Source organism: Nesoenas mayeri (assembly GCF_963082525.1).
Source record: "Nesoenas mayeri genome assembly, contig: SCAFFOLD_41, whole genome shotgun sequence".
Lineage (NCBI taxonomy): Eukaryota > Metazoa > Chordata > Aves > Columbiformes > Columbidae > Nesoenas > Nesoenas mayeri.
This window is the reverse complement of record NW_027659957.1, coordinates 218961-243518: the sequence shown is the minus strand read 5'-3', so window position 1 is coordinate 243518 and position 24558 is coordinate 218961. Positions and strand designations below refer to the sequence as shown.

The 24558-nt window shown below is 44.3% G+C and overlaps 1 protein-coding gene across 1 annotated transcript in view; it reads right to left on the bottom strand.

Moving 5' to 3' along the window:
* Nucleotides 1-16845, bottom strand: part of LOC308052607 (adhesion G-protein coupled receptor V1-like) — a gene marked incomplete at its 5' end in the record, with an annotated part of 36705 nt that extends 19860 nt beyond the window's left edge. Inside the window, 19 exon segments of the mRNA XM_080364668.1 lie at nucleotides 124-241; nucleotides 1201-2048; nucleotides 3656-3791; nucleotides 4176-4347; nucleotides 5596-5739; nucleotides 6513-6989; nucleotides 7830-7979; nucleotides 8643-8882; nucleotides 10037-10123; nucleotides 10127-10256; nucleotides 10753-10951; nucleotides 11054-11202; nucleotides 11695-11927; nucleotides 12245-12430; nucleotides 12550-12688; nucleotides 13826-13949; nucleotides 15145-15253; nucleotides 16339-16525; nucleotides 16841-16845. Coding sequence (XP_080220794.1) covers nucleotides 124-241; nucleotides 1201-2048; nucleotides 3656-3791; nucleotides 4176-4347; nucleotides 5596-5739; nucleotides 6513-6989; nucleotides 7830-7979; nucleotides 8643-8882; nucleotides 10037-10123; nucleotides 10127-10256; nucleotides 10753-10951; nucleotides 11054-11202; nucleotides 11695-11927; nucleotides 12245-12430; nucleotides 12550-12688; nucleotides 13826-13949; nucleotides 15145-15253; nucleotides 16339-16525; nucleotides 16841-16845 — 3833 coding nt within the window.
* Between the last annotated feature and the right edge of the window lie 7713 nt (nucleotides 16846-24558).

Here is a 24558-nt window from a genome sequence, read left to right as displayed (position 1 = left end):
CTGAAAGGCAGATTTATTTTAAAACTCTTTGATAAACTCTTCCACTAACAGCAGCTCCTGTGGTTAACAACACAGCATGTTACAACATGTGGGAAGCACATTCGAATCGGCTGTTGCCTGCACCTGTTTGGTTGCCTTGTGACAATCAGCAGCACCTCTCTGTCCTCCGAGTCTTCATCAAGTACGAGAGCGCTTTGTACTTCTGGAACAAATCCCAAAATGCCATTCTGGAGATCACTTCCTATAGAGGAAACAGTCCATGAAAGTAAGCAAGAAAGTTAAGCTGAGACTAAATTATAACCTTCATGTGAATAACCACTAAAAAAAATTTAAAATAGGTATCAAAACAATGCTACAAAGGATCATCTGGGGACACCTTGAGAAAATTTATTATAATATTTCTGGGTTTAATTTACACTACATAGTTATCCAGAACTTTAAATGTTGGCATTTCTAAATTTTATTTTAACCAGTAGAATAAGTATTTTTGAAAGCAGATATAGTAGGGTACGGGATGAAGATGGGCTTCCAAGGACAGCTTTCTTATTTGTCCCACTCATACTCTTGTTGAACCCATTAATTTTTCCAAATTGTCACATCAGCTTTTCTTCGGCATCTTTAATTCAGTGTGTGCAAGTATGGAGCTGCACAATACTTCACTGTTCTCATGGGAATGTAAACATCTTTGGCAAAACAGCAGTGTATGGAAAAAAAATCCACATTTAATGAGGGGAAGCTAATGTCTTCACAGTGCCCCATTAAATCTTGTTACTAAAGGATTTCTCCTTTACAGGTAGCAATGGCTTTACTTACCAGTGCATGCTGAATGTCAATATAGAGACTGATACTTTGCACAAACCCCATTGTATGGAAAAGTGACAAAATGGCAAAAGTAAAAATCTAAAATGCCTGCAATGCTACTGGATCTACATAAAAACTACTCAAGATTAGTCTTTTCCCTTAAAGAGTAAAACAGGGCAAGAACAGAGAGAAGCATAATCTCTAAATGTATTTTGAGCTGCGTTGCTAAGGGACGCGTAGTAGCTTTGTACATTAGATGCTTCCTCTGCTCTGGAAAACTCAAGATTTCACAATAGAATACCCTGCTTATCGTCAAATAGATTGCCAATCTTTACATGAAAATTGCTATGAAAACATAGTCATTTACTGTTATTAATTTTCCCAGGGAAATAATATTACCTGCAATAATTACTGTTGCAAAAGCAGCAAATCCATATTCATCCTTTCCTTCTACAATCTGAGCTCCATATTCAGGATTTGAGAGGAAAACATAAAACAATTCCTGTCCTTCAGGCTCATCATCGTCAAAAATCTTTATGGACACCCTGCTTTCTCTTTGTCCATCCAGTAAAGTCAAAGAGACTGACTGTTCCTCAAAATCTTCCCCTTCCATTGCCCAAGTGAAGTTGGATCTTCCATAAACGTTTCCAAAAGGATATGAATCTGCTCCACTTTGTGCACTCACTCCCCCAAAGGTTTTAATGGTTACTTCAACATCACCAGTAAAACCCTTGGTCCTTCTGATATGAAGTATCGCTGTGTTGGGGGTACTGTTGTTGGCATCTTCTTCAACATAAATAAACTCTGGCCCCAAACTTAGTATTCCATGAAGAATATCATTAGCGAGGATATTAACTGTTGCAACACTGAAAGCTGGATTCAGACGTGGACTCCAGGCAAGGTTCACAGGTTGAACATCCAAAATTTCCACACAAGTCAAATTTACAAAAAAATATTCCTCAATTTCAGAGACAGAGTCATCAATTATTGATATTTCTATCACAGCATTTGTCTGAAAATGTAAAAACATAAGCTCTCCATTGTAGATGGGTACAAAGTCCTCTAGTGGTTTGGCACTTCCTGGAATGGTCTGATATGTCAATTTAGTGAGATTACTTTGAAAACCAAACAATCTTTGGACATGTAGTGTGACTGCCCAAACATCTTCTTCAACTGAAACAGACCTTGAGTTAAGAGCAAACTGGAAGATCCCCATTGGCTCAATTTCAGCTGTTTTAAAACCCGATCTGAAACAGAAAAGACACCAAAGTTGACAGAGGAAATACGAAGCGTGAAGAAAAGTAAAATATTAAAGCAGAATAATTTCCAGTGAACAATCAATGATGGCTGTAAGAAAGCGGATTAAACAAATGTCTAATAGCAGAGGGAAGAAATAGCAACCATACCAAAGCAAGATGTAACATGATTGCCTGAAAAATGATTTTGTAATAATAGGATCGAACAGCCCTCCTCAGATGCAATGCACCCAAATCAGCACAGGATACAGAGTAAAGTTTAAATAAAATAAAATCTTCCTGAGAAAATGGAGAAGCAAAGGAAAGTATGATGTTTTTCTGTTGTGGACACAATGAAAGAAGATACATTACAATACAGCCACCCCGAGTAATACCAGTTGTATCTATAGAACAAACTTCCCATTTCAAAGGAAAACTGAGGGACAGACAGATCCTAACAGATCTACAGTTAGAGCCAGGAAGCTAGAGAATGAGAGGAAGTTATTTTAAAACTTACAGTGGGGCTTTGAAATACTAACTGCCCCCTCACAGGAATTTTTTTTCCAGATCTGAGCCCTGTGATCAATATAAACTTAAGCTCTACTTCATTCATATTAAATAGATCCCTTTCTTATTAGAAAATAAGCATAGAGGCAAAACTCTTTGTTAAATCTTGTGTCATACCTGTCTGCAGAACTGACCTATTATTCAGTGCTAGAGGCTATCAAATGGCACTAAAATTACAGTGATTTTGGTCAAAAAACTAGACCATTTCCACCACTAAGAGAGCCAAAAGCTCTTCAAAGTCACCTTTACCCTCCATGGGATGTCATCTTTAGTTTTCTAGGAAAGGTCATTCTCACATACTTAATGTATTTGATTCACAGGGTAAATAGGGGCTCTGAGGACACCAGTCCACAGGACAGACAAGCCCAGGAGAAGGGCTCAATCTCAGGATTTATCCATCCATTTCACTCCTGACTTCCTTCAGATTTGCCACTGTAATTGTAACATGGCGAAGCCAAAACCTTTCTCCATACGTGGTGTTACTCCATGTCCATTCTTTTTATACCACTTCTAGCTATCAATGGCTAAGGATGAATGAAAATAAAATAGCTTGAAGAATAGATAACTTATCTGAGATGGAAAACTACATTAAATGTAATGGTTTTGGTTTTTTAAAAAATAAAAAGGAGGTTTATATAAATTAGGTATTTTCAGAACATTTCTTGTTTTATTTTTCTTATTATAAATAATTTGTTATGTAAGACCTTCTAAATATGGATTTTTAGGGACACCAATGAAAACTGTTAAGAGTTGCTTTCAGTCTTCAGCTTCCCGGCTAAAACTGTTGATCTTCATTTTCTTGACTGTCTCCGTTATTCTAGGCACCTATGAAATAGACTGGAGTTGGATAAAAGCCTCAGTTCTGAACAGGTCAGATCTAGATCACTTTGTTCTCACCTGAGACAAGCTATACAAATTTATCAAAGAATGGACTACAAGTTACTAGCTGCCTGTAATAATAACAACAGGGATTGGTATAAGTTTTGTATCTGTACACAGGTCATAATTCTTATGGCATTGGTGCGACTCAAAAATACAAGTAGCATCCTTACCTCAGGCGAGCCCCACCAGACACATTGCTGTGCGCTGCTGTTAAAGTGATGGCAAATGACTCCCATTTATTTAGGCTTGGAGTGGCCTGAAATGAAATCACTTTACTTTGCTCACCAGAGGAAAATGCAACAGTACCTGAAGGAAAGAGAGAGTGAGAGAGAGCAAAAGTCAAAATAATCCAATAGGAATCCTCTTTTTATTTGGGAATGCGCTAAAGTACAGACTTTAATCACAATTCCACTCCATTTAGGAAGAAGAAAACTGGATAAGGGTCTTTCCTATATGAAGCTGTCCTTCATGGTCACAGCATCGTGCCTGCCTCCCAGACATGTATCTATGAAGTTGAAGGGTTGTTTTGCTTATAAAATGAACACATCCCTTATAGCTAAAAATTAGACCATACCATTTCAATCTAATGACGCTTTATTAATAGAGAGAGCATACAGAGGTATATATAACTAAAAGGTGGTATCATCACTTATGCAACTTTCGTAGCTGTTTCCTCAGACTGTTACTCACCAAACAGAGGAGTAATATTGCCTGACTGAGCAAAGTCAGTGATCAGGTCTGCTGGGTATCCTGAGATCCAGCTCACGATGACAGAGCCATAAACTCCTTTTCTGGTGATGACAGCCTGGCCTGTCCCTGCTATAATGTCTGTAAGTCGTAAAATCACAGATTCAAAGCCAACCTGTGGAAACATAGTGGATTTTGTTATAGAAAATGGAATAAAAGTGGACAATAAAATATATGAAAGAGTACTATATTTTGTAAGGTAGGCATCTTAACAGTAGTTACACATGCATATAAATATATGTATGTACATGTCTATATATGTTTGTGTATATATATATATATATATAAAAATGCTTTCTTCACAACTCTTCAACATTTCTAAATCTTAGACTTCTGAGAATTAGATATCAGGGAAAAAAAGGAACCAGTATGAATGACATTTTGGTACTGAAAACACTAACTATAGCATTTTGTGTCTGTCATTCAAAAGGAAAACAAACCAACCTGCCCTTAATGCTCACATGCAATGGCTGTGGTACCATACAGATACACACAGGTCTAAAATAAAGTATTATTTGTCTATCCAGTGAAAGTAAGTTGTTGTCACATTACATTGTTCACAAAAACATTCTTGATAGTATGATGTGCTTTTCTTTCTTTGACCAAAAAAATGGGAATGAAAAGATAATTCACACATTCTAAAATGATAAGTGGATGTATGGTAGTGAACAATGTTTACAGAAAGACCATTTGAATTAAGTTCAATTCCAAATTGAAAGACAAAACAGTGTGTCAAGAGAATTAAAATCATTACATAAAGACTTCAATAAAATTTAAGAGACAAAAACTCAGCATGCTGTTGTCTTTGCTTGCCACATAAAAAGGGAACTGTAGCACATATGCCATATTGGAACAGGTATATTATATTTTTTCTGTCTCATACAAAGCAGACAAATGGAAAATTCCCCACTCAGTGATTAGTCAAAGGTACTGTCAACTGCACTAAAACGCAGCATGACCTCCACTTCTTTTTGCACATGATACTGCATGCATACTCTTATCTACTTTGGGGCTGCTGTACTTAAAGGAATAACATCGTCCAGAACTAGCTATTTTCCTCTAAGTCTCAGAACTTCCACTTCATGTAAACAAAAGTATAAGTAAATCATAAGATTTATGCTATTTACATTTTATAGATGAAGAGACCTCTTCAAACTGCATTTACACATCTCTATATGAATTTGTATCAGAGAAAAGACAATATACAGTACAAGTAATAACTGGAATAGTCTTGTCGGTCATTGAATTGGTTGCAATGACGAAAACTTTAAGGAGCAAACTGAATTCTTATAGCGGCTGCCTTTTGTAATGAAGCATACCTTCCTTCTGCGGTAGAAAATTACACTGCAGTCAGTCTACCGACCTGTGAATTGGCAGATTCCTCAGGAACAAGCAGAATGGCTGACTTCGCTTTTCCTAATATTTTAGGCACATCCTTGGCACTTGTCCCAACCAGGCTTACGTTAGTCAGTTCCAGGGTAAAATTCAAGCCCAATGAAATAAATGCCTTTGAGAGGAAGAATGCAATTAAAATGGTGGAAATGTAATTCCACTGAAAACACAATAACCACCAGTTCAAAGAGTTAAGTGGCAGAAAAATCAGCAGATTTTGTTGTTTGCATGAAAAAGCAGTGTTTTCAAGTCAAGCGTTTTGTTGATTATCTTTCTATAAAGAAACACAGTTAAAACAGCAATATTGTGATTGTAATTTACCAGCAGTTAATTGAAAGATGAGTTTATAGAGCAAGTATTGCCATTTTAATGAATTGTAACTAACATAGTGGGTCTCAGCTTGATTTTAACTCTTAGGGTTAATAAGATGCAAGACAAATGTAAAAGGATGTAAGCGTGGATGGAAGACTGTAATAATAATAATAGTAAACAACCAGGGAACACTGGGAAATGCAGGTAAATTTATCTGCTGCTTCGTGAGTCAGCACCTACACATCACTATTTACAATGCAAAAGAGAAATTGAAAGAATATTTGAATACATAAAATAACAAAATATTGAACTGATAGTAACACAAAGCAATGATGGAAGGCAACACTGGATATTTGAACACGTGCATAGAGTTATTTTGCAGTTATTACCTGAAAATGTGATATTTGAACCCACTTCTAGTCCATAAATAGGAAATTCATTATACCAAAACTCTCTTTTCTGCTTCTTGACAGTAGACAGTATTGAGAGTTTAGTATCTTATTCCAGCACATTTGTATTGTGATGAACACAAATGGAAACAATAGATACCACGTGACTTAAAAGGATAATACAGACCTGGTTGCTTATTGGCACTCTTTTCACTCCAAAGCTGGCACCGTCTTTTATTGTGAGGTATCCCACCTCATTCTCAGGCTCAATTAGTGCTTCTTCACAATGAGATGTGATATGGTACTCCACAATTGCTTCTCCAAATGCCCCAGCATGCCGAGTTACATTGATCTGAACATACCGACGATCCAGGTTCCTCTCTACGAGTACTGACTGCTGGTCAGAGTACAGGGCGAACACTCCATAGGGGTCATCATTTGCAAACACCTTGATTTCCGAAATCCTTTTCTCTTGGTCTAAATCTGCTCCACCTTCTACTGAAATCAGCTGCACCACATAGTTCTCAACCAGTCCTGGAACATCGTCAGGTAACAGGTAGATGATTATCTCAGCTGTGCTCTCCTGGTCAGCAATGACAACAGATCCCTCTGTCCTAAGAAAGTCACCCGTGATGTCAGATTCACTACGTATTTCCCAGTAAACCTGAAATTTATTTAGAAAATGCACAAAATGAAGGCAATATCACCCACAGAGTCGGAAACTTTCACATTCATGGTTCAGTATAGATTGCATACGGAATAGGTTGGGTTTAAATGGGTAAAATACAAATTTGTTTAAGTATGCATAGAAAGAAGCACATAGACTATCTTACAAAGTGGTGTGTTGTTCTTCCAGCAGTACTGTGAATGCAAAGATTACCTTTGTATATCTTCTGGACACCTACATAAAACTATACAGAATCTCTGAACAATTGCTTGAAATTATTTCTATTTTTACACCAAGATATCCTTGCTGTTTTTCCAGTTTCCAGAATTCCTCACAACAGAAAGGTGTGAAGAGTTCTCATTAAACACATTAGATGTTTTTATTTTATTTTATTTTTTTTTTAATAAACGAGTACTTGTGAAAATGCTGACTTGTAAACAACTTTAGGTAAAGACAATGTAGGTGATGATTCTAAAATGTCTGATTCTTACCTTTACATATGGCTGAAAAAGAGTAAATTGTGAGGATCTCAAAGAAAGCTCACTATGAAAGTCTGGTCTCTCCTCCCATCAAAAGCACAGGAGCAGAGGGAGAGAGAAAGCAAGACAAGCACTCCAGTGCTGGTTTTCTGTTTTTTTCACTGACCAGAGGAGACTGAATCTGACTCTACAAACCACAACTACTAGAGCTGAGCCCTTGCTAAACTCAGTCTAAAAGGTGACATTTCAAAATTTGAGAAATACGCAATTGAAAGGCATAGAATAAGATCTTCCTCCATGCATTGATACAGAGGATTATTTCAGATTATAATGTTGATTAGGAAGAGAGTGAGAATATCGTTATGTTTCCCATGGTGCCCTGGATTCGTCTGACAAACAGTGTAATACTTTGTGGCCATTCCACTGCAGAGGGTTCTGTGAAGTTTTTCTCAGTTAACGATTCAGGAGCAAACTGTACCATTCCGTTGGGATCACCAAACTTCTGTATCTTTAAGGAAGTAATTGAATAAAAAAAAAATTAAACAATCAGAAATGTAAAGTGAATAGTATTCTTGTTTGAAACATTGAGATTTTCATTGCTAGATGCTATAGGGAATGTATCAATTAGTTCTTCCTATTGAGTTTTCTCCTCTTAAGAAGACTCAGGAGTACATCAGTATTTAGAAGAGAGTCTGAGAGAGTCTGCTCTCTAATAGGTCATTTCCCAACTTATACTGGAACCTGGGGTTGTTCCTGCCCAGACACAAGACTCTACACTTGCCCTTGTTCTATTTCATTAAATTTCTCCCTGCCCAACTCTCCAGCCTGTCCAGGTCTCTCAATGGCAGCACAGCTACCAGTGTCAGCCACTCCTCTCAGCTTGGTGTCATCAGCAAACTTGCTGACAGTCACTCTTTTCCCTCATCCAAGTCATTGATGGATATATTGAATAATACAGGCCCCAGTACTGACTCTTGAGGGACTGCACTAGATACAGGCCTCAACTGGACTCTGCCCCATTGACCACACCATCAAACCCATGTAGTAGGGGAGGCAAAAAAAAAAGAGGCAAATGACAAGCTATTCAATCATTATGATTACCCTTTAAAGCTTTGCAGGATGAATACCAATAACAGAGATCTCAAGAGAAAGAAAAGCAATAATGACTTACTATTAGTGTAATGCTGTTTGCCTTAGGATCTAGTTCTGCTTCACCTTTCATAAGGCTCAGCCTAATAATGAAGTTCTCCTGAACTTCAACTTCTTCACGAGGATGGATTTGTAGATTAATAGTTCTCAGCCCTCCTTCCCCTTCTCCAAAATAGAATGATCCGTTCACAGGGTCACCAATGTCACTATTCAGAGGAGATAAAACCTCTTCTGAATTGGGTCCCAAGATGTCCCAATTAATCTGTGGAAGATACCAGTTTCAGATTTACAGTAGTGACATATTATAACTGCCTCCCAGGTCGGGGGAAGTGACAGAGTAACACAAGTGACATAAAAATTCTTGCATCTGCTAACAAGCTACATTTAAATATGTGCCCTTTTTACAGAACACAACATATTAATAATTGATTATATGTGGGAAAATATAGAATCCTTTGGAGAAAAATAAACATTCAAAATAGAAATTCTGAAGTGCTAGTTAGCCACAATGCCATTTTATTAAATTCTAGATATTAGTTACAGAAAAGAAAATAAACTGAGGTTTCTGTAGCACGTAACAGGAAATGCACAGGCCAGTTTACTTTTCTCTTCCTTTCACAAGTTGTTTTGAAAAGCTCACCAAATAAGTATCCTGATCAGAAACATTCCCTGGCAAGTGTGATATCAAGACTGAAAACGACAAATATTTTCTGCAATAGAAGTTTATAATGCCTCAAATCACGATTCACACTTCCTCAGGCTGATTAAAAGCTAGAATATTTTCAAAATTTCCCACAAATTAGATTGTTTTTGAAGGGGTCCTATTCAGCATCTTAAAATTATTATTTTGGTACTTAATTGTTTTTCAGTTTTCTTCAATGACTTCTAGGAAAAGTCAAAGAAGACCACGGCAATTTTCACATGAGGAGAGCAGTAGCTCATGGCCTTTAATGCCAATTTTCCAATCATTTGCCCAGATTGTGGAAGCCTGCTTGGTTCATATTTATACTTTCACTTTGGCAGTGATACGTAGAGACTAAAAAAAAGTCTAGAGGCCTCATAGTAAACAATTTACTGAAAATAAAAATAAATTGACCAGCTTCAGGAAGTAATTCAACTGAGTTCAATTAAATTAGCGGTGGTGCATGAAATTAACTATATTTTCAATGGGATTGGGAGATAGTTCAAAATAAAGTACACCAGACCATAATAAAAGGAGAAAAGCAGGAGGACAAAGAGAAGATCAAAAAAGTAACAATATTTTCTGTTCTTCTGCAACTATACAGAATTCACACTTAATGAAAAGCTGCAACTATCCCATTAGAAATCAGTCACAAGGAAGCCCCTGACGGCAAAAAACGAAGATTTTTGGCCTTGTCACTGGAAAACATTCAGTTTTTGAGAACCAGGGCCCACCTGTGTCTCCCCAAACAATTTTCCTGTCCTTTCCAGCACCAGCGACACTGTTGTCGGTGTATCGGGGTTGGGAAGAGTAATTCGACTTTAGCTGAGAAATCGGATGATGCCCTGGGGGGAGTCGCTTTTGGCAATGGTGACCTGGCTCAGTAGATGGAGCCCAAGGGCTGCTCCACCAGTGGCTCCCGTCAGCTGGATTTCAAATTGCTCTGCAAATTCGCTGCATGGAAAAAAAAACAGAAAAAAAGACCTTCTGAGACACACAAGAACAAAAAATTAAAATTATGATTTATCATTCAACCATGCGTCCAGCTGGATCTGTTTAAAGATATACAGAAGTCATCTCTGTAAGCATACAGCAGAAGATACCCCCCATTTGCAGAGAATGGTGATATCTGAAATAAAAATATTGTTTTATTTTCCACAAGTGCTAAATTAAAAAAAAAAAAAAATCAGCAAAATATTTTATTATTCACAGCAGTACTATTAACACCCAAAATTTCTGATAATCTAGGTAAAAATAATGTAGTTGTTTGCATAAAATTTAACAGGCACTATTAAACTCCAATAATAGCTTCTTTTCCCTCCCTTTAAATATTTCAGGGCTGCAGAAATTTGCTTTTCAGTTCAAACTCTGCTGATAGGCATACTGCACGTGCTAAAAAACTTTTTCTCAGAAGTAGATTAGTGAATAAATATCTGAAAAAAATAATTACCTTTCTTCATCATCTGTGATAGAGATATAGATAAAAGTCTGGTTCTGGCCATGATAAAAAATGACAGAATCATTATGGATGATGTAATCAACGTTCGGAAGTGCAGAAATACTTCGAGAAAGGAAATCGGCTGTTACATCGCCATACGTTCCACGCTTTCTCACAACAGGAATCATAATTAATCCAGCATCCTCTTGCACTTCAAGAAAAATTGGGAAAAAAAAGTTATTTTATTTCAAAATTTGTGAGAGAGCCACAGGCTTATCCTCTAAACCATAGTGAAAACCTCTGGTAAACTTACCCTGTAGAAGAATATACTGTGGATCAAATTCTATGATGCCTTCTGCATTATCACTTTTTGCTATAGTGACTCGTACCGTGGTGATATTTCCTATTACTGGGGGTTGATCTATCTGTAAATCATTTTCCTTTACGGTGAAATCAAATCCACTTGCAAGAACATAAAAAGGAATATTACATTAAAAAAAAATCTTGCAAAAGTATTGTAATGTATGTATGAAAATTTTCAATTACCACAAATACTTTTATTTTCTGACAGTTACCACTGAAGATTTTTGGTCACACTTTTTCAAACTATATCTGCAAAACTGGCAGTTTTTTCACAGAAATGTGGGTCTTTCGCTTTTTCTTTCACATTTTATCTTCTTCTTTGAGTTTCATGTGATTTGACAACTTCTATGTAATGGATGGACTTTCAACTTTAATAAATCTGAACCAGCAAAATCTTAAAATTAATGTTGAAAGAATTTGGATTGCCATACATCCAATTTGTATTATTATTACTATTATAGCTGCCATATGAAATTTTACAGTAAAACACCTGAAATCCAGCGGTGCCTTTATGCAGGTAGATCAGATTCCAAATACAGTTTGATCTCCTGCTTTTAATTAATTTTATCTTATAATTAATTTTATCTTGACCTTCCTTGGAGTTCCACTTTGGTAATCATCACTGAAAAGTCTTCAGGACCTTCAGGAAAGTCGTCATCATGAATTTCAACCAAAATCATTCTACTCTCCTCATGTGGTTCAAATAACAGTTCCCTTACTGTGGGGGTGAAATCAACTCCCTCCTCTGCAGTCCCATTTATTCTCTGGAAGCAAAGACGCACTTTGCCATAGGATCCCCTTGAACGCAAAACAGTGATGTTAACCTGAGGGAGAGAGGACATTTACTTTAAAAAATGGCTTTGCTTTTCTGTTACCATTCTGAGACTGTTCTATAGGCACCTTCTCAACGGTTCTGCCAGGTAACAATTTGCTCTACTAAGTGCAGAATACACACAATTTAACAGACAGGCATCTTTCTCAGAGTATTAAAAACACCAAAAGCCTCAGATGGACTGTGTTATGATAAATGTAGAATAAATCTCTGCCTTTTTTTTTTTTTTTCCCTAAAGTTAAGTATAAATCTACCGACAATATTGATATCTATCGATATTTTACGTAAGAAGTAATTTTAACCATATACCCATTTTTCTTCTTCTGTTGTCAGCAATATTTCTCGTGAAAATGTAAACTCTCCGTATGGAAAATCACTGGCGGCCATGGTAATATTTGCTGTGCTGCTAGATTCATTTATGAGTCCTCCATCACTGATCCCAGTTAATTCAAATGTATAGTAATGCTTCTCCTCAGGACGGTTATCATCGACAGCCTAGGGAGAAGAACCAATTAACCATTTCCAGGTAGATAGGTATAACTAATTTCTAATCAAGATGCTGGCTAGATAAAAGGAAGAACCTGAAAGAGCTACTGGTGTAAAATCTCTTGTACCTGTATCAGAACCACTGCTGCACACTGCCTGTCTCGCACTGTCAAGGTCCCCGACGTCTCAATAAATTCTGTGTGATGAGGGGGTGTTATATTCCAATATATTATGATTTCACCAAAAATCCCTGGGCCACGTGTCAGGCAGCAGAATGCAAACACAGATTTAATCTTCTACCTTTAATATTTGATACCAAATCCAGAGATATAAAGCATAGATATTGTTGTGCACGGAAGAAATTTTACCAGTACTGTGAAGCTTGAATTTTAATCTATTAAGTCACTATTAAGATCTTGACCATAACCTCTTCAGAGCAATAACGTGTCTGTAGTTCTGATTTACTTCCCCGTGTTGGGAGGCATCTTGAGCTGTATTTTTACCCAGAGCACTTTATAGTTTCTTTGTGCATACAGCCCAAAGTTGGCAGCTGAAAACTGAGCTGTCTTTCTGCTTTTCAGGAAACAGACATGCAAAACAGAAGGGAAATGGGACTTACGGGTAGCACCCAGAGGTAATTTGGTTTTGAAGGCAGAAAGATACGAGAATAGTACTATGAGATCACTTGAGAAATGTTCTGTGTGCTGCTTGTCTAAAAACCTAGAAGCTAATCCTACTCATGACATTCTCGGTGAACTGAAGCATGGCAAGAAATTGTCTATACCATGATCTAGTACATGTTCTAAACTGGTGCTGCACAAAGCATCCCTTTGTCTGTTGGGATTCTCAGGGCAGCATGAGAATCTGTTTTCTTGCTTATATTTGCTGTTTCACTAAGGGAAAGTGTTGTAATCCTTTTTCTCCAATTCTGTTAGAAGGTATGGTAACATTGTGATTTCTTCATCTTGTTTTCAGCTGACTGAATGCAGTGAAAGAATTGCATCTTGTTTCAACCAAGACCCGGTGCTGTTTTGGTTATGCTGATCATCGTAACAATGTACCGAATTTCAGTTCAAGCACCAATCCTGAACTGAATCCTGAAAAGCACAAAGAATCTTCAAATATAATTGACTGCCTTCCCCTCTTCCTTTGATTAGAATCCTCTTTCCTTTAATGAATCTATGTTGTAAATAATTGGAAGACATATCTAAAGCTCCTCAGCAATACTGAAAAGACACCTACGTAGTATGTTCTGCCCTTCTTAAAAAACAAGCATCTAATTTTAAAAATACTTATGATTTTAGAAGTGATAATGAAATGCAGCATTCAATTAATTCTTGCCAAATGTGGAGCCTCATAGCTTTTGAAACAGAGCTGTTTTGGATAAATGAGTGATGTACTCACCTAATAAGAGCAGTCCCATTATAATTTCCTGAAGGTTCTCCAATCAGAACATGCTGGGATGAATGTGCTATCCCAACCACCCCAGAAGCTCCTTCATCACCCACAATAATGATGGTTGCAACACCTATGAAGAGAACAAAAGCTTCTCATGGTAAAACAAAGCTAACTAGTGAGGTATTGTTTTAGCATGTTTTGTGACACAAATGGTTAAGCACCAGCTTCCCGGGGAGCCCATGGAATCCCCAACCTTGGAGATATTCAGAATTTCAGTAGACAAGGCATTCAGTGACCTGATCTCATTGTGAAGGCAATTCAACAAGATGACCCCCCTAGATGGTCTCTTACAAACGAAATTATTCTATGCTTCTTACAGGTCTGAACCTGGTTTTGGTTTCTGCTTGTTTTTGTTAAACAATTCTTTACAGACAATGTTGATTATCTGAACACAAAAGTCTATGCCAACACTTGATTTAGACGGAAAAAATACGATCTAAAATTCTCTTTGATTTCTTTAGATAAGGAAAAAACTGAGGGAAAAATACTGACCTCCTTTTGTCACAGGAGCTCTGCTAGCTCGTTTCTTCTATGTTGTTTCTGGGGGGAGTTGGGTTTTATTTACGGGGGGGACGTTTGAGTTGATTCATGTGAAGATACACAATTCTGCACTAGCTTTTAAGAAATGTGTATTTTTTTCAGACCACTTCACTTCTTCACAGAATATCCGTTCTAACTATAAAATTCAGCACATATTCGGCTCCTCTCTCTGACTTGTAGAATGAATCCTAAAAGATACATCTTCTTAGGACTTAGGGCATCTAGCATACAGACAGCCGCGGCGCGAAAGCCGCGCCCACAGGACACAGAACTCGCCGCGTCTCGCCCCGAGCTCCCGCCGAAGCGGCGCCCCACTCGCCATGCCACCAGCTCTGCTTTTCAACGTCCCCCTGACTAACGGGGGCTGTGCCGCTCCCAGAGGGACCGCCAGACCGGGCACGGGCGCTGCGCCGGAGGGAGACACAGCTCCAGACCGCCAGCCTTCAGCGCACCTGCCCGCAGGGTCACACACCTCCCACCAGCTTCGCCAGCTCGGCGGGGGGAACCAAAAACGAACGCCTCCGCGCCGCGCCGCCAAATCCCGCCCCCCCCCCATTCCACCGGCACGGTCACCCCCGCCGCGGCCGCACTCACCTGCCGCCTCTTTCGCCGCTCCGTTCCCGCGAGGCGCTCGTGCTTTGGGCATGCACAGTAGGGAGACCGCAGCACCCGCCCCTTGCCGAGTCCCGGTTGGCTGCCTAGGACACGTCAATCATCTCTCTCGCCGCCTAGCAGCGCTCGCCATTGAGGCATGCGCAGTAGGGAGACCACAACGCCCGCCTCTTCGGCAACATCATTGGCTGCTGGTGGCACGCCAATCATCATTTTCTCCGCCTAGCAGCGCTCGCGATTCAGGCATGCGCAGTACGGAGACCTCAATGCCCGCCCCTCTGGCAACCTGATAGGCGGACAGAGTGGCGACTGACGTGCCTAGGCAGCCAACCAGCGCTCCGCCCCTCCAGCCCTCCCGTGCCAGCAGCCACATTGCAAAGGGAACAATAAACCGCGCTCCTCTGCTTTCCGCTGAAAAGGGGGGCGGGTGGGTCCCCGCAGCAGAAAAAACCCTTCCGTCCTGCATTGCCCTTCGCCAGTACAACTGCACAGCTGGGAACTTGGCAACGTCAAGCGGCCGTCTGACAGACGCACACTCGGAACTTGACTAGGCTGGGGATTTTGGCTGGCTTACACACACGGACTTGCACTTCTCTGAGGAAACAAATTCTTTTTTAAGCACAGCCTCTCCTTGGGGAAGAAAAAATGCCCCCTCCGAGCTCCCAAAAACCAGGCAGCCGTGGGGAAACCACTGAAAGCCAAGACCGACAGCAGCAACGTCGAGTACAATCTGGCTTCAATGCTGATCACGCACTTAAAAGCCTCTCCCAGGCCTACCAATGACTGCTCCTTTTCTGGAAGGACAAACTGAACGTCCTAAACTGAAGACTGCACGGAACACAGCTCCACTGGCAGCCAATTTGCCTCTTCTCCGGCTTCCGCGGGGAATATCTTGTAGCGTCCTCCAACTCGCAAACGTTCTTCCTCAGTCCACAGCCCCAGACGCGGAATCTCCTGAGCAGCGAGCGGAATCAACCGCGCAGGATTTTCTTCATGGCACCGAGAAGGCGACGCTGGCAAAAAAGCAGGCCAAAGTGCCTGAACCCGTCTGCCAGCCCCAGCCTGCGGCCAAGAGACCGGGAGCACCCTGCCCGAGGGGCCGCGCACCCCGTAGCTCCGGCCGGCAGGTCTCTCTCCCCTCTGTCCCCCAGTACCAAGGAGGCGCTGCCGCCTCGCCCGTGCCCCCTCGCAACGGGGCTGCCCCGGGAGAGCTGGGGGACCCCGCCTCGCCGCTGCCCCCGGGAAGGGCACGAACGGGCGCAGGTTTGATCCCCGAGGGAGAGAGAGGCCGGGCTCCCCGCGCTCACCTCCCCGCGGACAGCCCGGCCAACGGTCGCTCCAGCTCCGAGTGGCTCCCGCTCGTTGCCGCCGCGGGTCACTTCGGCTCCGCCTGACGCGGCCCCCGGGCAGCGCGCCTCGTCCATCTGCCGCAGCTGTGGCTCGTCGAGGCCCTTCCTCCGCAGCTCCCGCTCCCGACGAGCTCTGTGCAGCAGCCTGGGCTTCCCGCAAGGTCACAGATCCACCGCTGCCAAAAAAAACGAGGATTGGGATTAACCCTTCTAAGGAGCCATCGAGGGAGGGATGTTGTTTTCACACAAATGGGGACCTGACCCCCATCGAGGGGACAACACTGACACGCAGAGACCTGACTGCGAACCTTGTGGGTCAAACAGCGTCTCTTCCCACTGGCCGTGCGCTGCAGTACCCAAGGTTCGCCACAGGGCGGGACGTGTCCACGTGAACACACACAATTCCGCCCTGAAAACCAAGCAGAAACCTTTCCACAAGCTCCCAGGTAGGTGCACCCACCACATCGCGCGCACAAACGCAGCTAGAGAAAAGCACCTGCCTTTTCACACCATGATGCTTAAGCAAACGCCTGGCCACACACATGCACACATCCGCAAGCGCGCCCACTCCCATGTATGCACAGAAAGACATATGTGAAACGTGCTGACATGCTTGAGGGTAAACAGGTGTGCGTTGATGGTTGGCGTACTGCATCACGCATACGTGGCTGCACGAGAATATTCTTTTGGAGGGTACGTGCAGATACGTCCCTGTACTTGGACGACCGTGTGCATGAAAGCACGTGTGTCTACAAAGGACTGTCTGTCCACGTGCGTGTGCCTTGATGCAGGCTCCATTCGTGCTTAAGCTGGAGTGAGTGCACAGCTGCGCCGTTTGTTGGCAAGGTTCTGCGTGTTGCACGACGTTGCCCAGTCCTGCATTTCTCACGCGGACAGATGCACGGGAGCTCTGCTAGTAAAGGAGCAAAGACAGTTGTAGGCAGAACTGAATGCTGCTCCGAGCTACTTCTCACCCATGGCAAATGCTTCACAGTGGCCGGAGGAAAGGCGCTCAGCAGCCGATCTACAAGAGAAGCGAAACAGATCATGCCTTAACGTGAAAGAGCAACAGGGCGTCCCTGCGCAAGCTTGTCCCTGATCTACAGCTGAGAGCGAACACTTGTGTGCTTGTCGGAGAGATTGTGTCTTGCCTGTAAGTGTCTGGGAGTCTGGCGCAGGTCAGTGTGGCTGGTTCGATAATCAACGTCTAGGATACCTGCAGAGCGGTCCCTTTTGGTGTGGGGACAGTGTGCCTGGAAGTCAGTCTGTGTTCCTAGCGCCTGCTGTAGCTATCCATCGCTCCCCACACGTGTGAGTCCATGTCTTTCTCTCCACAAGCTTGTATGCTGATTTCGTCGCACATGTGCATCTGTGCTAGTGTTGAGCTCAGCGGAATGTGTCTCTTGACACTTGGTGTGCGTTGGCTGTGCCTGTGTGTAACACAGCACAGCCATGACTGTTCCGGTGAAGAGAGACCAGGGAAATCATCTAGGCAGAGTCAACAAAGGAAAAACGAAGACGGATTGACGTGTGCTCGACAGAGATGGATTCCCTGCGCTGACATTTCTCAGTAACACGAGAAGAAAGCTGAGCGGTAGATCGACCGGAGAAATGCTTCCCTAGACAACATTTAGCGAATGAACTGCATAGTGCGCGGCTTTCGGGATTGTGCCTGAAAAGTGCGAAAACCAGCAGAGCCTGTGCTCAAAAGCTGGTGGCTGTGTGAATGCATTGAAGCACGTTCCCGTGTCTGCGAGTGTATAGGCGGCTGTTTCACGTTCACACAAAGGCACCTGGTTGGATTTTTCTTCCGTGCGTGCACACGCGCTTACGTTGTCTCTTCGGAACAGATGTAGCTCTCTGCATGCTGAACGACGTGGTAAAACACGTCTGCCTATATTTTGGTTAACAATCGAGTGTGCATGTTCCAACAGCGGCATTTCCGCAGACGACTCCACAGAGTCAGTTCTGAAAGCCCCGCACACCAGGACTGATTGTAGAACCAAGCAATTGCACCGGTGCGCTCAATAACATATTCTGACGGCCGTCTTTTATGCCACAGCAGAACGAACGTATTTGCGTTCAAGCACGTATCAGAACCAATGTGTGGACCGAGGATCTGTTGGCTGGTATTTTCTCCGTACGGCACGCTTCGTGGTAGCTTACTTGCCGATCACAGTCTTAGCGGTTTCTCTACACGACTCGGTATAGGGAGAGAAAGAGAGCGCATCGGAAAACTTGCGTTTTCGGCGCTGGAACCTGGTTGCTACGCCTTCTGTTTGTCCACGTGTACACATACGATTCCCCACCCAAAAACCAAGCAGAAACCTTTCCACAAGCTCCCAGGTAGGTGCACCCACCACCTCGTGCGCGCGAACGCAGCTAGAGAAAAGCACCTACCTTTTCACACACTGATGCTTAAGCAAACACCTGGCCACACACATGCACACATCCGCAAGCGCGCCCACTCCCATGTACGCACAGAAAGACGTACGCGAAGCATGCTGACATGCTTGAGGGTAAACAGGTGTGCGTTGATAGTTGGCGTACTGCATCACGCATACGTGGCTGCACGAGAATATTCTTTTGGAGGGTACGTGCAGATACGTCCCTCTATTTGGATGACCGTGTGCGTGAAAGCACGTGTGTCTACAAACGATTGTCTGTCCACATGCGTGTGTCTTGATGCAGGCTCCGTTCGTGCTTAAGCTGGAGTGAGTGCACAGCTGCGCCGTTTGTTGGCAAGGTTCCGCGTGTTGCATGACGTTGCCCAGTCCTGCATTTCTCACGCGGACAGATGCACGGGAGCTCTGTATAGACGGCTGTTTCATGTTCACACAAAGGCACCTGGTCGGGTGCATCCCAGATACTGCATCCCAGATTCGGCATGCCCGATACAGCATCCCAGATACAGCATCCTAGATACAGCATCCTAGATACTCTACTAGACACAAGAAGTTTTGTTTGGGGTTTTTCATACGCCTCTCTTGATACGTTGTATAAAAACCGATTGCTGCAGTGCTAAGGAATGAACAGGAGGATGAGCAACAGACTGCAGAAACTGCTTGGGTTTTGATTTATTGAAAAATTCTTATTGAACTCAAAAAGCAATACGATCTTGCAGTGGTCTTCTAATACCTAGTGACAGCTTTTAATGTACTGGTTTGGAACTTTGAGATGAGATTTGAGATGAAGGGCTGTTCCATTGTGGAATATTGCAGGAGTAAATTTCAGGCATTTCAGCATGCCTGGCAGATCTGCAGCTTGATAAAGCCCTCAGGCTGTTTGGTTTAATCAGACTTTTGTAGATCCCACCTTCACTGGTCAAAGCACCGGCTGCCCATGTGTTCTCTGGTATTGTCACTTCTTTCTGACCAAAGACGGCAGAGGTAGCAGCTCTACTGGTGGTGTCTGTTTTACTGAAACATGGAGATCTACAGGAAATTTAACCCAAAAGCTCAGGAAGCTGTGGTCCGTGGTCTATCTTTGTAATGTTTGTAGATTCTTCTGCAGATATTCTTATGACAACGAGCACGGAACGTTTGTGAGTGTGAACTGCTGTGCAGGTAGAAGGAAGAAAGCTGCGTGAGCTAAAGCAGCAGGAAGGCTGCAGCCGTGTAAGCCGGGGGTGCAAGCGGCACGAAACGGGCTGCAGCGGCGGAGCCCTCGGTCCTGGGCCGTCCCGGGCAGGTGCAGCCCGAGCGCTCCCGGCCCCGCTGCCGCTGCCCCACCGGGGCCGGGGCCGCGCTGCGGGCGGACAGCGCCGCTCTGCGGCCGCCGGCGGCTCCGGGCCGGGAGGGGGGGCGGGGCCCGGTGGCGGGCGCGGACGGGATTGACTCCTGCGCCAGATGGGAGGGGCCACGCTGCGTAAGTGCGGGGGCGGAGGAGTGCGTGCCGCCGGTGCGGCGGCGGGAGGAGCGCGCGAGGAGCAGTGGGGCCGGCGGTGAGTTAGGGGCGGGCGGACAGACACCGGGGAGACCGGACAGGGCCGCCCCGGTCCCGGCTGAAGGGGGAGGCTGGAGGGGGAGGGACGGGCTGGTTTGGGCAGGAGGAAGGCGAGGGGCAGGCAGCCGCAACAGCGCGACCCCGGGCCGGGCCGAGCAAGGGGCGAGGGGGAAACACGCGGGCGGCTGTGAGGGAAGGGAGCCCCGGGCTGAGCGCTGCGCGGGGCTCGGGCGGGGCCGTGGGGCGGAGGGGGGAGCCCGTGGTGCCACAGGGCAGAGGGAGGAAGGCGAGCGGGAGGGGGCGGCGCCGGGGCGATGCCAGGGGGCGCGAGGGGCGGAGGCGGCGCTGCCGCAGGGAGGGGCCGGGAACGGGGGGAGCGGCGGAGGAGCCTGAGGGCGGGACGGCGCGGCAGGAGCTTGGGCGGGAAAGGCTGAGGGACCTCAGGGAGGGGGTGACATCGGGGAGTCTTTGGCGGGAAAGGCTGAGGGATCTCAGGGAGGGGGTGACATCGGGGAGGCTTTGGCGGGAAAAGCTGAGAGACCTCAGGGAGAGGGTGACATCGGGGAGTCTTTGGCGGGAAAGGCTGAGGGATCTCAGGGAGGGGGTGACATCGGGGAGGCTTTGGCGGGAAAGGCTGAGAGACCTCAGGGAGGGGGTGACATCGGGGAGGCTTTGGCGGGAAAGGCTGAGGGACCTCGGGGAGGAGATGGCGTCGGGGAGGCTGCAGGGGGCAATGCTGAGGGAGCTCAGGACGGGATGGCACTCAGGTCTGGTTTCAAAGGGAAATGCTGAGGTACCTTGAGGAATGGACGCTGGGCTGGCAGCTATGAACACATCAGACTGGTTAAGAGAGTGTTCATGACAGAAATTTGTGCAGTGAAGTATTCCAGCAAAGAGCGGGAGAAGAGCCAAACTTAGATCAGGCCTCCTAGGACGCCTGCAGGTTTGGGGACAGGGATGACGAGGTTGTTAATCCGGTCCAACTGTTTCTTTCTCTGTCCCTCTCTTGCAGCACCTGACTGAATGGAGGAGCAAGTGGACGGGAAGTTCCTGCGCCACACACAGATCACATTTATCGCTCTTGCCCTCAGAGACCCGGAGATCCAAACCGTTCGCATCGTGCCTTGAAGCAGCCTGTGCTCATGCGCTTGTCCCAGGGAGAAGGCAGAATGGCAGTGACTGGCCACGTTAAGCCACAGGGTGCACACTGTGCAGCTGTCAAGCCCAGCTCTGCGTTAGCTCACACCTGCAGTTTTTCGCCGCACATGCACATTTGAGTTGTCGCTGGTTGTTGCAGCGTTTGGCTTTGGTGAGGACAGGTGTGTTTGTCAGCAATTGGTGTAGGTGAAATCTTGAGGAGAAAGCGATATTTCCGTGCCAGAACTGGCTGGTGTTTGCATGGTATTGTGACGGTTGTTCCCGCAGGCGATGAGTGCTGGAGCATTATTGCAGGATGAGGGGATTTTGGAGGCTTGTCTGTGAGATGCACTAGAGGCAGCAGTTGAAAGCGAAAGACTGAGATTTGGAGGATTTGTCGGTGGGTTTTGGACGGTTGTCAGCTGAAGAGTTGGCTGTTTGCAGGTGAGGTGTAGGGTAGAGGGTGAAGCTGACTTTGCCTGGGCGGCGCAACTGGCTGGGTGTGCAGAGCTGAGGAGAGCGGGCTGCTGCGGGTGACCCTAAAGCTGCAGAACCAGCCGGCAGCTCCAGCAGCTCCCGCTGCCGGGCAGGGCCATGCAGGCCAGTGCCCTGGGGCACAGCGACGTGACCCTCCGCAAGTACCAAAGAGCAGGTGAGGACCGTGGGCATTTGTACTGAGCTGTGACATCTCTAACCCGTTGCCCTGATTGGCAACAGTTGGCGCCCGTGCCATCCACAGAGGGTGTTAATCCAGGAGGGGTCACTGCCAATGAAGTACGGCCAGCGGATGTAACGCATTGTTCTGAATTGGGTAAATAAGTACGTGTTTCTGTAGACGCTCATTCCAGATTTCTTGTTGCTGCTGCACGCGCTGGTGAAAGAGCACGAGACGTCTGTAACATTGGTTGGCATGTTTTGCTGTTTGAGGAATTCCACGATCTGTAAAACCAGAGGAAAGCGGAACGCACGCTCGATTAGAGGAGCGATCCCCCAGCGCGCTGTGATAAAAGTGCCTGCTTTTTAACACTTTCAAAACAGTGTTAAAGAGTCTGTTTGACGACTTTTCGGTATCATTTCTGGCGACGAGGATGGATAATCTGCCTGACCTCCCGTGGATCCCAGGATCTCTGGGACCTTGTGCCGGCACCGGGGAATTCCTGGAAGGGACCACAGCTCCTCGGACCAGCTCAGGATGTGGGTAAAACCCCATCAATGAGATAAGGCACTTTCATTGTCTGGTTGGGTTGGCACGCTGCCTGCGCGAGACGTGGGCGACACCAGCGCGCTGGGTCTGCGCATTCGCGTCTGCGCATTTTGGTAAACTGGGAAACTTAAAAAAAGAAAGAAATAAAAAATTAAAGAGAAAACCGAGAAAACAATAAATTAAAGAGAAAAATAAGGGAACAGTAATTTGATAAAGGTACCTTGAGTGATTTTGCTGTTTGTGTCTTAGCAATTGTATAATTGTTTGTGTCTTTAGTGGTTTGTTGTTGTTGTAACTTGTGTCTTGGGGGATTTTATAGTCCAGTACTTAGGGTTCACCAATTGTCTGTTATTGTGATTGTGAAGTAGGTAGTGGACAATCGGTAGGAGGATACAGGAGAAATCCCCCCCAGGCTGTGTTTTCTGACATTGGAAAAGGATCGTTTGCTGTTCAACAGGGCGCCAACCAGGGAGAATCTGATTGAATATTGTAATTAATGGCGGCCACTGTAAATAATATTAATATGCTTCACAGGTCTAGGTGGGTATACTTTGAGATCTGTAGTATAGTAATGTGCTACATGTAATATATAGTAAGATAGACATTTTAAATCATATGTTGCCTATTACATAAGGCATATTACACAATACGTAATGTTACATATGCATTGTCTTTATCCCCTTCAGATCCATTTGTTTTGAAAAAGGATAATCAGGGAAAGAAATGGAAACCAGTAAAAGGTTTGTTGAAGAACAGCTATTGGTGTAGAATACACAGAGAACATGAGATCAAAATTGTCCCTCGGTCAGTCCAGGGTGGGATCCTGATATCTTTATAGCGGGGGACAGGCTGCATTGGTATGGACTGTGCATTTTATACGGGATTAGACACGCTGGGCCTAAAGCTGTAAATACACCAAAACCTTCTGAGATTAAACAGGATCGTGAGGAGTCTCCCACGGAGTTTTTACACCGTCTTAAACCAACAGCTCAGTAATATATTAATATAGATCCTGACTTGGAGAACAGAGAATGAGAATTCTTAGTTGACTGGGAGCTCATTATTCTGTGTTAAACACTATGCAGGGAATATTAAGTAGCGATTCTGTAACAGTTATGGGTGCCACAAAAATTGCAAAACACGGCCCTTTAACCCGCTGCTTAGAATGTTTGTATGTGGAGTCTGTACTTATTTATTGTGTACCATGTGTCTTCTCTTGTGCACAACTAATGGTTGAAAAAAGCTTTAATGGTGCAATGGCTGTGCAGTTACACGCTGCTATGGCTGCAATTGTTAAACAAAGAAGGGGACATGTGGCAGGGTTGTGACATCAGGCCCGTGAGAAACTACAAGAGTCACAGTGTGAGAACAAGCACTGGTGGAACAACAATCAGCAAAGACTGTGTGGGACATGAACCATCAGGGACAGAGGGATTGATACGGGATTGGTACATGAAGGACAGAGGGATTGATACGGAGTTGGTACATCGGGGACAGAGGGATTGATACGGGGTTGGTACATGAAGGACAGAGGGATTGATATGGGGTTGGTACATCAGGGACAGAGGGATTGATACGGGATTGGTACATCAGGGACAGAGGTATGCGATGTTTGTATTAAATGTCTCTCTGCATCTTAAAGAGAGTCTGTGCCTCATCTGCTACACCCCTTCATCTGTTTCCCAGATTATGATTTAGACTGTTCTTACTGTTGTAAAAACAAAGCTTTCCCCTCTTAATTTTTGTCACGTGTTGTAGTTAGAATGAATAGAGATATTGGAGCCCATCCTAGCTAAACTGGAAAAAGACAGCAGCCATGTGTATTTTTAAATAAAGACTAAATCAAGTGTGCTAGCTCATTATCTTTAAGTGTTTTACTGTGATCACCTCCC